The sequence below is a fragment of the Rhipicephalus microplus genome, chromosome 10 (assembly GCF_043290135.1).
Source record: "Rhipicephalus microplus isolate Deutch F79 chromosome 10, USDA_Rmic, whole genome shotgun sequence".
NCBI classification, from domain to species: Eukaryota; Metazoa; Arthropoda; class Arachnida; order Ixodida; family Ixodidae; genus Rhipicephalus; species Rhipicephalus microplus.
This window is the reverse complement of record NC_134709.1, coordinates 11,962,917-11,979,656: the sequence shown is the minus strand read 5'-3', so window position 1 is coordinate 11,979,656 and position 16,740 is coordinate 11,962,917. Positions and strand designations below refer to the sequence as shown.

General features: G+C 40.6%; 1 protein-coding gene across 6 annotated transcripts in view; it reads left to right on the top strand.

The window, feature by feature from the left end:
• bt (projectin protein bent) overlaps positions 1 to 16,740 on the top strand; it is a 201,363-nt gene that overhangs the window by 48,517 nt on the left and 136,106 nt on the right. For all 6 annotated transcript variants that reach the window (XM_075875040.1, XM_075875041.1, XM_075875038.1 and 3 more), the window contains 17 exons: positions 1,884 to 2,046; positions 2,985 to 3,126; positions 4,363 to 4,492; positions 5,571 to 5,755; positions 6,413 to 6,428; positions 6,916 to 7,126; positions 8,211 to 8,301; positions 9,353 to 9,579; positions 10,249 to 10,339; positions 10,962 to 11,182; positions 11,770 to 11,860; positions 12,868 to 13,164; positions 13,701 to 13,749; positions 13,882 to 13,930; positions 14,020 to 14,096; positions 15,188 to 15,354; positions 16,354 to 16,649. In XM_075875040.1, the coding sequence (XP_075731155.1) occupies positions 1,884 to 2,046; positions 2,985 to 3,126; positions 4,363 to 4,492; positions 5,571 to 5,755; positions 6,413 to 6,428; positions 6,916 to 7,126; positions 8,211 to 8,301; positions 9,353 to 9,579; positions 10,249 to 10,339; positions 10,962 to 11,182; positions 11,770 to 11,860; positions 12,868 to 13,164; positions 13,701 to 13,749; positions 13,882 to 13,930; positions 14,020 to 14,096; positions 15,188 to 15,354; positions 16,354 to 16,649 (2,503 nt within the window). The remainder of the gene's footprint in view (positions 1 to 1,883; positions 2,047 to 2,984; positions 3,127 to 4,362; positions 4,493 to 5,570; positions 5,756 to 6,412; positions 6,429 to 6,915; positions 7,127 to 8,210; positions 8,302 to 9,352; positions 9,580 to 10,248; positions 10,340 to 10,961; positions 11,183 to 11,769; positions 11,861 to 12,867; positions 13,165 to 13,700; positions 13,750 to 13,881; positions 13,931 to 14,019; positions 14,097 to 15,187; positions 15,355 to 16,353; positions 16,650 to 16,740) is intronic.

Sequence of the window (16,740 nt, the reverse complement as noted above, 5' to 3'; positions counted from 1 at the left end):
ACACATTACATAATAGGAGGGGGGAGGTGCTGTGACTTGAGGGAGGGGGCGCAGAGTCAGCTTGATACATTGGCAAAACAGGGAGAGGGCGTTGCGACAAACCTTCGCTCCCCCTGCCCCCCTGAAAGGAAACACTGCGCACCAGGGGTGGCACCAGGATGATTATATCTAGGGTGGGTGGGGAGGGGGCACCCACGATAAATGAGTTTCTTCAAGGAAGGAGGGCAGAGAGGCGAAGAACTTAGCCATTATGTTATGACTACAACCCTCTTGGGGGGGGGGGGGGGCAACTGGGAGGGGAGGCAGGCGAAAATTTGGGGGGGGGGGGGGGGTAGCAGGCCCCCCGTGCCCAACCCTGGCGCCACCCCTGCTGAGCACGCCTGTGATTACTCCCACCACTTCTACCCCTTCGTTACACTTCGTTTCGACTTCATTCAACTCCTCTGCGTTCAAATCCCGCTTCATTCAACCAGCTAACATAACTCGTGAAGCGAACGTTCCTCTGCAAGCCACCTGATTCACTGTTTCATGTGTGTCCGGCAGGTGGAGCTGGCCGAAATTTCGTCTTGCCCACCGCATAGTTTTAAGTGTGAAATATTAGTTATCGCGCTGCATGGTTCAGTTTAGATGGTTGATAATGCGCCACTTGCCTGTAAGGTACAATTAGCATGGTATCGGCTTCGGTATCGACATTTGTTGGTATAAAACTTTAACTATTTCCTTTGCGTTCTTGATGAAATTTTCAGAATGATTATGCTTGCACCAACAAGCCGCTGCTCTACCGCACATGAATAGATGCTCCATAGAGACAAAATTTGAACGAGCTGTCAAGGAGCTCGGACCCTGAAATCTTTTCTCCTGGTCGCAGTAACATAGGGACGATGCGATTTGAACTTGGTGAAGCGTCATGGCTTCTTGGACTGTACTTTCGGCGTGGCTGCAGCTCATTTCAGTCAGAGAATCCGTACGTAAGAAATTGGGGCAAACGAGAAATAAGCGCATGGGACCTGCATTGTTGAGTTGCATCCACGTTGCACCCAAAGTTTGCTGAAATGTCAGCAGTCATTTCAAGTCTTACGCAATTAGACATTTCTGCTCCTTTCTCAAAATTGCGTTGGGCTCGGCGCTAGTAAATGAATTTGATGTTTGTCATTTAGTGCGAACCCTCCAGGAAAACCCAAAGTAATATTACAGACTAACCACCCCTTCCACCCCCGCCCCCCAACTCCCCCATAAAGAATTTTTGTTTCGCCGACATCCATAGCGTTCAGAACCACTCTATATAGTTACGCAAGAGCTTTCACAAGTATTACAGGGAAATATAATGACTGTTTTCGATGCCTTTATTAGCGCTGGCTTTCCCTTATTGTTAGTATGCTTGCAAAAAAGCCATCTTTACAAAAAGTAGACACGTGACCACAGCACGTGACCATCCTTCGAGTTCTTTCGTAGATTTACACAACACCTAGGTTCAAAATCTAAGTAGGCTAAGATAGGCTTACTACTTGCTCAACCTTTAATTACAAAACTGTTGTGAAGCCGAGCCGTGCGTCTACGCGATACTTGTATTATTTGTGTGACTCACGTGGTCAGTGCGATCGACATTGTCATCAATATGCTCGCAGCTGGCGGGCTGCACAGATGCTAAACTAAGAAAACGTGAAAACATAGCTCGATAATCTCAGAAACTGTGTCAAATGTTACACATTGTTGACTTTAGAGTTGTTGGCCTACAATTTTAATTGTTTGGTTACTTATGTGCCGTTATTTTTGATGTCCTACGATGCTATGCACTTGCGACTGGTGAACGTTGTTGCGAAGTTCTTTTTGCGCGCCAAAAGTGAACCGAAGTGTCGCTACAATACGCGTTTTGTCTGACGCAGGCAAATCGACGGCATCGCGCCGACGTTTGCCAAGAAGCCCACGATACGGCAGGAGGACGATGGCGAGCGTCTCCTGTTCGAGGCACGGATCCTGGCGGACCCAGAGCCGACTGTCTCCTGGTTCCACAACGGCACACTCGTCGTTCCAAAGGGCCGCTTCCAGGTGTGTACAAGAGGCGCATGCTACCGTACATATTGTCAGTACAGCTTAAGAAGTCCCGAGAGTATATCAATAATGATAATTCACTTCCAAATTTCAAACAAGACGGACACTTTCTGAGCAGTGATACTCTCATGTCACTGATGCATGTGTCTCCATTTTACTCTTGAGGAACCTCAAAAAAGATCGCTCACAAATGTGTTCTTGCTATCTGATTTGGCCTCTATCTCTTCATTTTAACCTCCATTGCATGCTCTCATGCCCATTCATTCACGCAGTGGCTAGTTTGTCCTAATTAGGACAGACCTCATGCTATTTTTACCTTGTATGCCGTATCTACATGCACTCAACAGTGCGGTTGTGAATGTTATATCAGAGGAGTCCTGTAGCACTATTCCACGGAATCATTGAATGATCTCACTATTGAAGCCTATTGCCTCGCAAATGAGTCTATTGTTCTTTTTTTTTTTCTGTCAATATGAGAGGAGTTATATAGATTCGTCGCACACTTTGTGTGTTTTTTTTCTTTTTGTTTCAACAAGCGTACTGCAAAGAAGATAGAAGCTGCGTCAGTGCACGTCATGAGCTTCAGCATGTTCTCGCGATTATTGAATCAGCCAATGGCCGTGTGTTTCTCTTCGTTGACATAATCTGGTGAGAAATAATGCGAGTGATTTCTGATCTTCTTTGGAACATAATTGTAAATTCTCTGCGGTGTTCAGAGCTGTAATATTTGGCTCACATATTCGCTGGAGCCTGGACTACCGATCGGCAGTGTTTTCCGACCACGTTCAAATAGTGTTCCTGGGCCCCTGTGATACATGTTTATGTAGTAACAAATCGATGTAACTGAACAAAGAGCACTTTGAAATGTTGTGTATATTGTAAAGGCTACTTTCTTTATTGTGGTGTAATAACAGTGACTGATTATTTTGGGACAGATGCACATGGAAAAGGATGGAAATTCCTACCACGTGACACTGCAAATAGATGACGTCACCATCGAAGACGCCGGAAAGTACAAAGTCACTGCCAAGAATGAACTTGGTGAAGGCAATGCCAATATCAGCTTAAACTTTGACAGTGAGTTTTATGTATTACGTACTGTTTGATTCCTTTTTTTTTTGTGTGAAAAAGTTATCATTTCCCACATTTATCCACTGCTATTGTTTCCATCTGTTGTGTGCTTTAGTTCATTATGTGAATTAAGTTATTAAATAACATATTATGAACAAAATGCCAGTGACTGCAGTATTTTAATAAAACACTGACCATAAAAAATATGCAGTAAACATAGTAACTTCCTACAGTACCTCGGTAAGGAATATTTCATAAACATATTTACAGCAGTAGAAAAAGAAGTAGATCATTAAATATAAACCAATCTAGTTTCATGCAAATTATATTCTGAAATAAAAAATAAATATATGCGATGACTGAAGTAACAATTTATGAATACCTTCAAGAATATAAAAAATGTTCAGAAATATTCATGATAGATCTATGCTACAAAATTAGCATTATAGCTAAGTCTGAACATTGCATATGTAGACAAAAAATGTGTGGTACTCAATTAGACTAATATAATCAATCTGTACTTTTCAGTGTGTATACAATGCATATAGTGAACCTTTTAGCACCTAGGAATAGTGTTGAGCATAACAAATAGTCTCTGTGTCTGATCTGAAGCATGTCCAAGGACTGAAATAAGGTTTCACGCATTCCAATCTTCACAAAGTATTCTTCACTGTTTTTCATGGCAAGTATTTTTTTTTTGGCAGTGAGTTTTAGCATGGGGCAGTGTGCTTAGTGTCAAATGTTGACCCAGAACAAACTGAAGATCGATTCTTTTAGTTTCTTTTTTGGGTTTGTTTCTGATTAGTTGAAACAAAACTTTTCTAGCATGTATACCTTATATGAATATACGACTCTATACATATTCTCTTAGCCAGTAATCCGTACATTTTGTTCGTCTTGCATTTTACCGACTTCAAACTTGCTTCCAACCGCAAGTTTATGTGGTTGTGACGGTGAAAGATGGAGGTGCTGTGATGTTAGCGGCCTCTAAGAAGAGCCATTCGAGACTCCACTCAAACATAGCAGCAACACAGCATTTACGGGAATGAATAATTTTATTTAATGCGTGCTCTTAGACATGCATGATGACTTTACAATGTAGTTTTACCAAAATGTTCCTGGCTTTTACAAACAAAGGTTTTCGTTTTGCTATTCTTGTGTTGTGGGCAGTGTCATTTTAGTCCTTGCAACATTAATGTATTTTATTTACCAACAAATTTTTTTTTACTTCTTTATTCACAGGTGACGATCTCCCAGATGAAGGGGCAAAGCCCACTTTCACCGAGAAGCCGACCATCCGGCAATCTGACGATGGAAACAAGATCATTTTTGAGTGTCAGTGTGTAGCGGACCCAACACCAGCCATTGAATGGTGAATGCATTTTCCTCTTGTACCTTGCAGGCCAGCTTGAAAGCTATGACATTCGACTTGTTGGAAACCAGGTGGCATGTTTGATCGCCGGCCACCAACAATACCTCATTTATTGCTTGTAAATTTGAGCCTTTTTGTGTTATTTGCACAGTGTTGATCTAATGAAATGTGACTATTTAGAACTATGTAATGCTCGTAGTTTTGTTTCCACCACCTTCAGTTAGGTTCACAACAGTGTATATTAGCTCGTATGTCTACATCAGAGCCTACATCACCTTCAGTGGCCAGATTCTTAGCCACATAACATGGTTATATAGAGCGATTGTGCATACAGACATTATACTTGAAGTTTTGTCTCATTCTGCAAGCACTGCACAGTATGAGCCAACCATGACTGAAACACAGGTGTTTTAAAAGTTTAGTATCCGTTCAAGAGCTTGGTTGTATCAATGACTCGCAGTCATTTCCAACAATGCCCCTAGTAAATCAGTCATAGTATTCATAGAAAAACTTTAGAATTTTCATTGAGCAAAATAATTGAAAAAGTTGCTTGATGAATCCTTTCCCTTCCATGCTGCAGTCATGTGGGATCTCCTTCGAGAAAATAGATTGGCTTTTCCTTATGAAGTTGCCTGCTAAAGTGTTTATTTTTTTTTCTTTGAGAACTGTAAACTGAATTTACTCATTTTGAATTTATAACAAGGTGTACTTATTGCCATGTTGATTGTGCTCCCTGCAAACACTGCATGAAATATATAGATTATTGAACCTGCTTGTCTAATGTTAGTGTTTATGCCGCTAGTGGCATTGGTTTTAGATTTGACTTTGCATGTAATTATGTACTATAGAATTAGTCTCATAGAATTAGTCGTGGCAGTGCTAATTCAGCTGTGACCTCCTGCAATCACTCCGTGTTATTTCATTCTTGTAAGCTAACTGCTTATCGATTTGCATCACACATTGATCTGCTTTGTGAAGGAGTCGGCCAGATGTGCGTTTTCTCGAGCGTTTATGAGTGTAGCTTTGTTTGTGAGACTTGGAAGATCAGTGTTGACGAGTTCTCACCCCATTCCTACAGGTACCACAAAGGCACCCTGGTGAAGGAAGATGCTCGGCACAAGTACAGAGTCGTTTCCGACAAGCACAACCACACAGTAGCACTGGAGGTGGCCAATGTCAAAGCTGAGGATGGCGGCGAGTACCGAGTTCTCGCACGAAATGACCACGGAGAAGGTCACGCCAACATTACCCTCAACTTCGAAGGTAAGTTGTACTTCTCTGCTTCTTAGCAGTCAGTAAAAAAAAGTTATTTTGAAGTGAAGTCTCAATGCTTGTTGAAGTTGCAGCAGCAGTGTCACAAATAAAAGAATTCATATTAATGAGCACCTCATGTTTCGAATGCTCTTCGATTCTTTCATTCTTTAATTTTTTGTCCCCTTGTTTTATCATTGTGCTTGGTTTTTCAGCTTCTGACTTAACCACGCTTAGTGCAACATAGTAATAAGGGCTGCAGCGCGAGCACGAATGTGCTAGAAGAAACAGACAAAGTCGAGGTACGGAAGGCAAAAGAGGACAACACGAGCGCTGCTCTTTTGCCTTCCGTACCTCGACTTTGTCTGTTTCTTCTAGCACATTCGTGCTCGCGCTGCAGCCCTTATTACTATGAATTCAAACCAACTAGCCCAAATCGCCATTCTTCTTTAGTGCAACACCTGAAAAATGTCACGTTTTTTAGTTTTTAATTCAGTGTATAGCCGCAACATTGCATTTAGTTACTCTATTAGGTGATTGCCTCACATTTAAGCTGCTGTTGTGTGTCCAAAGTACATGCTTTTGAACTGTAAAGCTTTGTTGCTGTTAGTTTGCATATCTTATGCCTGTGAGACTTTCTGATGAGTCTTCTTTTTTCTTCTATTTCAGACTCTGGAAAACCAAAGTAAGCATGTTTGAAAATTCCTCCTGATTTTTAATATTTATGTTCACATTGATGAATCATGCCATTCAATAGTGTCATACAGTAAGTCATTTCTTTTATAAGGAAGGGGCATAAACACATAGCAAAATTGAAGCTTTTCAGGTAGAGGACAAATGCTTTTAAACAGAGTAAATTTGTTATTATGTGTCATTTTTTCTCGTTTCTGCTACAATTAAGGGCATGTAGGTTCTAGTAGAGTTGTAAGTCTCATGTTTTCCAAATAGGTATAGAGTTATAAGTCTCATATTTTCTAAATAGTTATAGACTTACAAGTCTCATGTTTTCCAAATAGTTATTTTGCCATAATAAATAAAGTCATGAGTGCATTTTTGTTTTGGAACATTGCTCTGCAAACTTTCAGTTTTGACGATTTTGTTGAGGCCCACTGTGGTGTACTCTATTTGCACCGTGTACTATGTTAGAGTCGCGTGGGATTCTCGCGCTGCAGGATTCCAGAGGGCAAGGCGCCACGTTTTCCCAAGAAGCCCACCATTCGCCAGGAAGGCGACTCACTCATCCTTGAATGCATCCTCGAAGCTCATCCTTTCCCAGAGATCTCCTGGTTTCTAGGGAACAAGAAAATCAACGACGGTCTCCGACACAGGACGTCCAAGAAGGAGACCGCAAAGCACACATACCTGCTCAGCTTAGAGATTAAGGTGAGCAGATGTAGCAGAAAACCTTATTTGTCGGTTTTTTTGCTGTACTCAGTTACAACCTCAGAAAAAATTTCAGCTCTGCCCACTGGTCCTAGTAGAATTATCCTGCTGTACCTCCTGCTGAGATAATTTGCATAATGCAGTAGCACTTCCTCATTTTTATGAGGTCAAGCACTTCTAAGGTGTTTCAAATAGTTGACATTTTTATATGGACACAGATTTGTGTTGCTCGTTTTACATTGGAAACTTGAACGTCCTGGTAAAGTTTATCAGAAATTCTGACTCCGCTGCCCTGCTAAACTTATTGTTGTGTAGTAATGATGAAGCTTACTTACTCGTACAAACTCTTAATAGGCCTAATATTTACATTAGGCGGGAAAAAGTTCTGCGGGCACAGCATACATTCTTTCCCAAGTCGTAACCGAGTACAGTGAATTCGCAGAGGGTCAGGCAAGCACCGTCATATATAGCGATCATTGTTTTGGAAAGGCAGCGTAAGGGCCATTTCTGGGAGCACTACTCCGTGACAAGTATGATTTACTTTAGATGCACAGCATCCTTTGCAAGCCTCTACAAGTTTCTGTGATTGTGGCTGCTGCTGATTGCTGGTGCCAAAGTACTCTGCCATTCAGGGGCATAGCCAGATGAAGAGTGGAGAGGGGGAGGTCCTTTTTTTTGTCCTTTGTGCACATAGTACATAACACCTTTAAAAATTTATTTGAAATATACCGAAAGCGTAATTGCACTTGTACTTCTTCTGAAGATTTTGCCTGTCTTTCTCTCTACAGAATGCAGGTACAACTTGAATACCTTGACTGAATTAATGAGAGTAGAGAGACCATTATCGTGGCATCGTGATTGATGGCAACTTCCTATGATATGTGCGACCACAAACTGAAACCTTCACTTTGTGAAACTTTTAACTTCTTGCACAGATTATACTCGCTTACTTGTCCAAACGTGGCGAGCTCCTGCTTAAATTTTAAAAAAGAAGGAAAACTTGTTGGTGATTATAGAGGTTTCTTACAAGTTGTTTGGTTTGCAGTGATTTCCACTAATATGCAGAATTCTTTCTCGCATTCAGGACCCAACGACAGAAGACGGCGGCAACTACCGTTGCAATGCTGTGAATGACCTCGGAGATAGTAATGCCAACATTACTCTAAATCTGCAAGGTATGCATATTCTTTTTGCTTGTCTGCTGGCACATCTAGTCTTGGAGTACTAAATGTTGTTAAATACTACCGAGATAAAAAATTGGCCCCATGTCTGCATGTTTCACTGCAAATGTCGTGAAAAGACGATAGTCTTGCGTGTGGAAAGTGTGGACAAAACGTTTATTTGATGTTCTGCATAAGGAAATTGGTAAATTGTATTCTGGAAGCGCTGCGTTAGAGAGCCTCGACCCGTGCAGCGAAGGCGAACGAGTGCATCGACGCACGTTAAACACGAGTGCCATCTGGCAGTTATCTTTGAAAAACGAAGGAAGGCGTGTGTGCCTGCGGAAAAAGATGCACGCTTGTCTCGGAGGCGATAAGGAGTACAACGCAAAGCGACGGGCAGGTGCCACCACCGTGTCGTCTTAGCAAGCTTTGGAAACGCTTGCCTTTTTAAGCATCGCGTTGCACTGTCAGCACAGCGTGATAAACGCTACGGTCCTTAGAATTACTTGTGTGTGCCTTCTCTACTATAAAGGCACACATACAAAACATTGACGTGTTGTTGTGGTGCCTCAGATATGCACAATAATTGCTTTTTAATTGACAATTGCACACGTATGAATGCTGAAACTAGAGCAATATTGGTGGGCGCTGCGGATGGGATTGGCCGTTTGAGGTATTGTTTAATGCCATTAGGGAGATCATTACCACGGATAAACAGACAAACAGACAGAAAGACAGACAGATCAAAATTTTGGCGTCGAAAGTCTCCAAGAAAGACTGTCGTCTTTAAAAAATTCTAGCTAGGACATCATCAGTTTTTGTCTGGAATTTGGTTATATTTCAACTCAATATTACTTTGAGCTGATTTATAGTGCTATAGCTGAAATGATTTACTGTTCTATAATGCTGCTGGTAAAAGAACTTTTTTATTTAGCTAGTGTTGTGTTCTGTTATGAGTTTTACGCAATCAACTTGTGTGTCACTGAAATTTCATCTTCAGTCTCTGCAAGTAATGTCAGAGCGTATGTTTGAGACACAATTTTTCGTGCGCCGAATCACGCAGGTGCAGAGCCACCCAAGCCACCGGGTGATCCCCCGGTTTTCACAGAGAAGCCAAAAATCATTCCAAAGGACTCCGGCGCGGTGATCATCATGGAGTGCCACGTGAAATCCAAAACTGCCCCCCAGTTCACGTGGCTTCATGATGGTAAGCCCCTCCGCGAGGCCCCTCACATAAAGTCGAAGATGGTCAAGGACGGTGGCGAGTTCATCATCACCCTAGAAATCACGGTGAGCAACTTCGCGAACCACTCTGAAATAAAGGTGTCCCCACTCGAAAGGAATGCATTCACAGGAATTGAGACAACGATGGCCCTTTTTGATTTTACTTTTTGATGATTCAGGACGAGAAAACCAAAAACAAGTTAATCAACTTTCCTTGCATACAAACGGGATTTCGGTTAGAACACATTAAAGTTACAAACTGATCCGAGCAGTGGTAAAGTTGTGCACTCAAACCTCGATATATTGAACCCAGATATAACGAAATATTGGTTATGAAGAAGTAAATGAAATATAGTCTTGCTATAGATATAATGCTGCGAGTATAATTCTATAATGCATTTTCGAATATAACAAACTTATACCAGCTTCGGCAAGCAGTAAGAAAAACATCTGCCTACTCAAAAAAATTTTCCTTTGTACTAATAGTTTTGCAGTCTCCTCTGGGAACGTCGTTATGAAAACTGTGATAAATTTAGTTGTGTAACATCCTATTCTTACTTATAGCATGAAAGCTGTGTAGAGAGCACATATAGATTTCGCATAAAAATTGAATTTACTGTATGACACAAACTTAATTTATACTATAACACTTACCTTGAACGTTTCTGAGTACATATTTGCTGCATTTTTCTCTAAAATGGAAAGCTAGAGAATGTTCTTTTTTTCGTGAACTAGGGACCTGGAAAGGAAGACGGAGGTCCATACAAGTGCAACATTAGAAATGAAGATGGAGAGATCAATGCTAATCTCAACCTCAATATTGCTGGTAAGTCACGTAAAAAATCGAAACAGATTTTAAGGCTGCTTTGAGGTTGCATTTAAACCAGCATTATACGTCAAATGTATGTTGTTTTTACTGGAACATTGTTCATTCTGCTCCAGTTCCTTTAAAAATATTGCTATTTTTTAATCAATTACACTTAATTACTAGCAAATATGAATTTGCTTCTATATATTATGATACTATATCATATTCGTTCCTAATTTATTAGCAGTATGCTTCATTCCTCCAAATTTTTAGTTATTAAGTTGCCCAATAAGCTATGTATGTATCTCGCAGTCATGAAAGATGATTTGGAAAGTTTCTTAATAAATGTTCAAAAAGAGAGTATGCCCATTGCACTTTTCAGGGACTGAAATTAAACAACTTGAAGGCATTGCGCTTTAATGCAGGGGATCAAAACCTATTAAGCACTACCTGTTGTGGTGCCTAAGCATCACAGCCTAGGTGCAACATTAGGTCACTATAACAATTGTCCACAGTGAACTTTCAAAATATGTAAACAGACATGACTGCTGCTGGCATCAAACTATCAGTCAATCGTTCGATCACTTGATGAATCGATCGATCGGTCAGTCAATCAATAAATGAATCAATGTCATCTCAGGTGCTGCTGCACCAACTGGAGTGGCACCATCATTCGTGGAGAAACCACAGATCACAGCCGAGGACGAAGGCAAGCTGATCATCATGGAGTGCAAGGTGCGTGCCGACCCCAAGCCAACCATCACGTGGATGAAGGAGGGTGTCTCTGTCGCCGACAACAAGCGCATCACGCAGACCATCAAGCAGGACAAAGATGTGTACCACATTCGGCTAGAACTTCGGGTGAGTGCAGCGGCTTGTGCAAGCTCTGCAGTGCATCAAAGGGTTCCTAAACACCTTTCAGTCTCAGGGGGCTTACGACTGCCTGGAAAAGGGTGTTAAGGGAACACTCGTCTTTTGCTTTGCTAGATATGCACACACTGATATATGCAGAAACTAAAACCCTTTAAATACATATTTATTATTTTTATTTGGCAAAGGAGCGACGAGACGATCACTTCCCAGGCATGGACAATTGAAGAAACATGAACAGTTTACATACAGATGTAGAGGGCATTAAAAAAAAATAGGATCAGCACCCAAATAGTGTACAGCCTGTTGTAGAATTTTTTATTTGCAGCCGCTTTTTAAAAGGCTTGCACTTTGCTAATTTGAGGTTTAAGTGATATACTAGTCATATTGACACGTATGAAAAAAATAAAATGACCTTTATTATTTTCTTTTTGTATAGTTGTCTCTCACTAACAGGCTTTGAGAATTGGTACACCTTTTTTCTTGGCTTTGTTACTTCTTGAAACATAATGTACGCTGTATATGTCCTTCAGAACTATTTGTCGGTTGATCTAATGATCCTTTGCGCTATGTTCTAGGATCCCGAGTTTTCGGATGCTGGCATCTACAAGTGCAACGTTAAGAACGAAGCGGGCGAGAGCAATGCAAACCTGACCCTCAACATCGAGTGTAAGCTCATTTGGGATGTTTTCAATAATCACCTTTTGTTATGCTCTTTAGCTCTTCCATAGGAATTTCGTTTTGGTGAAACTATTACAAACTCGTTTATAAGTGTGGTATAAATGTTGAGGGGTTGACCAGAATTGATGTTCTTAGCTGCTACTTAAGTGTTGGGCAAAGGGAATGGGGGTGAATAAGGGGAGAGAGGTGTTAATGGTGGGATCGATAATGGTTCTGAATAAACTTCAGTCACCTAAAGACTCACTCATCACAGTCTCATATGCAGTTCACCATTGTGCAAAAATGTGATGAAAGTGTCTAGATACTCACACTGATGACAAGGATCTAAGCAACGTCGCAATAAATCATTGTAAAATCAATAATAGTTATCTCGCCATCTTTTTTCAAGCACTAACAGTTTAGTAATAAATTTCAACAAAAATTGTATCGGTGATTATTTTTTTCAATTGATAAAATTTTTATTAAAAATAAGCTATACAAATGCTTGTCAAGTCACCTATCAGCAGCTTTTATTTGTTGCCCTCCTTCTGTGAATATATGCATGGTGGAAATGAAGATTTGATTTGATTAGGTACATATACAGAAGGAGCATATCGTGCATAGACTCGCAAGATGTATTCTGTAGCCCTCTAAATTTCACGTTTCTCACACTTCAGTCTGTGTCCATAACTGATAAGGTGTAGGTAGTACCAACATAAGTAGACACTCTTGGGACCAGAAAAATATATTCCGTTTTACAAGACTTCCGTTTACTGAAAGACGAACAGAGGTGTAGAGTTGAAGAATGAAACCAATCATGTCAAAGGCAGTGGTTCAATTCAAGAGATTTCTGTTCATCAGAGAGTCTGCTGTAATGCCACACCTTGTAATTTTTTTGTGCAGTACTTTTTCATGAGCTGAAATGAACAGAGGAGTTCAAGCCATTTCTCTTCGGACAGGCTCGAATGGTTACTCACACCTTATCTTATGCCTATGTTCTTCCATGTGCCTCACAGTGGCACCTGTAATCAAGGAGCGGCCCAAAGTGGTCAGGCGGGAGCTGCACAAGACGATCGTCATCGAGTGTCACGTGCAGTCAACGAACAAGCCAGAGGTGGTCTGGTTCAAGGAGAACACCCAGGTGCGCGAGGACACTCGCCACCAGGTGCACATCCGCCAGGTGTCTCAGGGAGAGTTCGCCGTGGCGCTCGAAATCGACAAACCGGCTGTTCAAGACAAGGGCGTTTACAAGCTGGTCGCCAAGAACGTCAAGGGCGAGGCCGCCTCTCAGACTGTTGCTGTCGACCTTGAAGGTGAGAAGAGTTGTCGCAGCGTTTATTTCATTTTTATTTATATGCACTGTCAATCACAGTGGGGATAATAACAGAGGGACAAAGCGAGACAAAGATCTGGAACAAGTAAAGAAAAAAATGGTAAAATAAATACTGACGTTCTCAAATTTAACGAAATTACAACACTAGTTCTCGCTGGCATGTGTAGTTCAATTCTGTTGCAAATAAACTGTCATGTGTATGCATTTTCTGAGTGTCTCTTCAGGAATTTGCCTGGTAACCATCAGTAATATCTGTTTTAACATTATGCCACACAAAGGGACAGAGTAGATTATGTAGTATAGACGTTCAGCCTTGAAGTGTAGTAACAAATTTAAAGCACTGGGATGAGTCGGAAAGAAGGAGGACGATGCACATGTGTGCATACCATGTTCCTCATGCTTGTCTGATTCGAGCTCTTAAGATTTATTACTGACCATACTACACCCATAGTATATCTTTGAGTATTGCCTTGTGAAAAGTTTTGTGATTGTTGTATTTTTTGTTTTTCATTTCAGAGGAGAAGAAAGAGCCTGAAAAGAAAGAACCCGAGAAAAAGGAGGAGCCGTGAGTTTCTCTTGTTGCAAATTTTATTCGATTTAAACCAAACTCACAAACTTTGGCTTGATTATGGGGCTGTATTAAAATGAAACTGACTCTGATGAAGTACTGAACGTGCTCCTGAACGTGCTCTTGCAGAAAGCCCAAGGGGGAGAAGCCAAAGATTGTGCAAATGTTGGCTTCTCAGGTAGGTTCAATTGCTATAGCCTCTGCGGTACCTCGTTTGTGTGACTTACACCTAATTGTTAAATGTCTATTTTCGCTTGTTTGTTTCAGACTGTTGAAGAAGGCAAGACTTGTGAATTTGTCTGCCGTGTTGAATCTGTCACCAAGGTCACGGTTGTCTGGATGAAGTGAGTTTTTAACCGTGTCTTTTTATATTCTCCAATGACCTTCCTTGCATAGTAATTGACTGCTAACTACACAAGAATCTATAAAATGCCTCATTTGGCTCGTTTGCTTTTTTTTCCATCTTTTATCTTATGTTATAAAGTAACTGTGGGCTTCCAAAGGTGTGTGTTTAAAAGCTGCTTATAGGCTTTTCTGCTTTAAGAACCTTGAACCAGGGCGTAATACAATTAAATATTACTGGCAAATAATATACCATGTAAGTTTGTCCTTCAAGCGGGAGCAGGAAAGACGTAGCCAAGATATGTTGCACTTTTGAGATTAAAGCAGGTGAACAAAAAAAGTTTGTTGACCAGCCACACATAGCTACGCTCAATTGCTGACTGATCTTCTGTGGTCTTTCGTTTGTTCAAGTGTGCCTCGCTTATCTGCCTATAGCAACGTCTTATTTTAAAAATCAGAGATCTGAAAAAAAAAAAAAGAATTGCTTATAAATTCAGTGCAAACAGTGCAATCAGTACTGACAATGGTTCTACATTTGTTGGGCACTCAACCGTAGTTACAGCATTTTTCAGTGTCAGCACCTACATGTCTTGCAGGATAGAGCTGTTCTTGGTAACTGTGTTTGATTAGCTTCTGTGACAGGTAATGCAGTTTTCTCATATGTTTTTATTTAAGCAGTTGTTATTAGTCAAGTAACTTGCCTGTAAAAAAAAAATGATGTGTGATAAAGAATCTGAGTGAGGTATTACTATTACTGTCTTCTAGTTGGCTTACTAATCATGGTGGCTCACTGGGAGTTGCATGGTGCCCCCAATATTGTCATGTCCACAGCTCTATTCCTGTACTGTGCTTTTGTCATCACACAATCGCACTGAGAAGCGCTTATGTACGAAAATGGGATTGCACATTGAATATGCACAAGTCATCGAAGCTTCATTATATGACAAAGCTGACACGCAGACCCCGGTGTATACTTAGTACTAACAGTGCTGCTAATAGACAGAGATTATTAGTGCTTCAGCTGTGTTTTCAAATTATAAATTTATAGCAAAGATCTATTGCAAATTTTTTTTTACTGCTCCCCTTTTCCCAGGAACAAGAGGGTCGTCCGGGAAACAACCAGCACGCGAATCACCTTCGATGGTTCCACGGCGAAGCTTGTCTTCTCCCCAGCTACCAAGGACATGGCTGGAAACTACACAGTTGAGTTCACGAACGAGTTTGGCAAGGAGGAATCTTCGGCTGAGCTCATTGTCACAGGTTGGCGTCTGTCTTGCCTCTCTCTTTGCAAGAGACACACATTTAATACCAAAAGATAAGTTTTTGTCTTGCTTTCAGAATAGAATCAAGGGTATGAAAAATGTGAAATGCACTCAAACCATAATAAATTATTGGTTTTAACAAAGTAGATGAAGCACATTATTAGATACAGTGTTATGAATAAATGTTTCTAACAAACTTTCAGATATAGTAGTGAAGTTATTATTGTGCAAGATGAGACTTCATTGTAAGGAGATTTTAGTGTATATAGCTTATAAAATATGAAACATTTGATGTGCCTTTTTTGGGAAGATATCTCTGAGACAGTCACAAAGTAACTTGGCATATCACGATATCCAGGAATCATAACTGTATGATGTAGAACAAGAACAAATGTTTTAAACTCATTTGACCAAAAGTTATCATATGTTGAACAATTTTTGAGCAAAATCCCAGCTTGCATTGACTTGCTCACAAGAGTTCAACAAACTATAACTTTTGTTCACATCAGTTCAGACGATCCATGCTTATCCTACTTCATACAGCTACCAGTCCAGATTATTGTGATGTGTCAATTTGCTTAACAATTTTCTTGCAGTTTACAAGAACATTATTTCGATATATAGGGTAGTACAAAAAATATTTCATGTATAGAGATCTAGGTGATGTATTATTAAATAATTGAAAATTTGAATCCAGCTCACAAATATACATAACTCAGCAATTTTCATAAAAATCTATCCTGAATTAAAAAAATTTTGAAGAGCAGTTTCCCCTGTAATGCACAACTTTGGTTAGATACGGCGTCACTATAGAGCGTTACTGATATGGCTTCTTACAGCATCTTGGTGGCTTGTATTGTGGTCAAGATAAATAATATACAAATTATAATTCTTCAGTAAAGAAGAAACGCTAAAATAGCTAATGTTTTGTGTAATCAGTGTTGCACTCTCTAAGTGACTTGCATCTAAGCATTGTTGTTACCTGAAACTGTTTCAGATGCTCCAAAAAAGAAGCCAGAAGAAAAGAAACCCGAAGAAAAGAAGGTTGAGGAGAAGAAGCCAGAAGAGAAGAAGCCTGAGCCAAAGAAGGTTGAAGAGAAAAAGGTTGAGAAAAAGAAGAAAGTGGAAGAGAAGAAGAAGGTAGAGGAAGTGAAGATCGAGGAGAAAGCTGAAGTCAAGAAAGTCGAGGAGAAAAAGGTGGAGGCTAAGAAGCCCGCCGAGAAGAAGGCAGCAGAAAAGAAGCCCGACGAGCTGAAGCCTGAGACCATTGAGAGGAAGCCCTCGATCGATAAGGTACAGCTTAATTTTATTGATTGTGTTGTCGTATTACGTGGCATGTTGCACGTCATTGAGGGTTAGCTGTATGACGGTGTGCATCATGAGC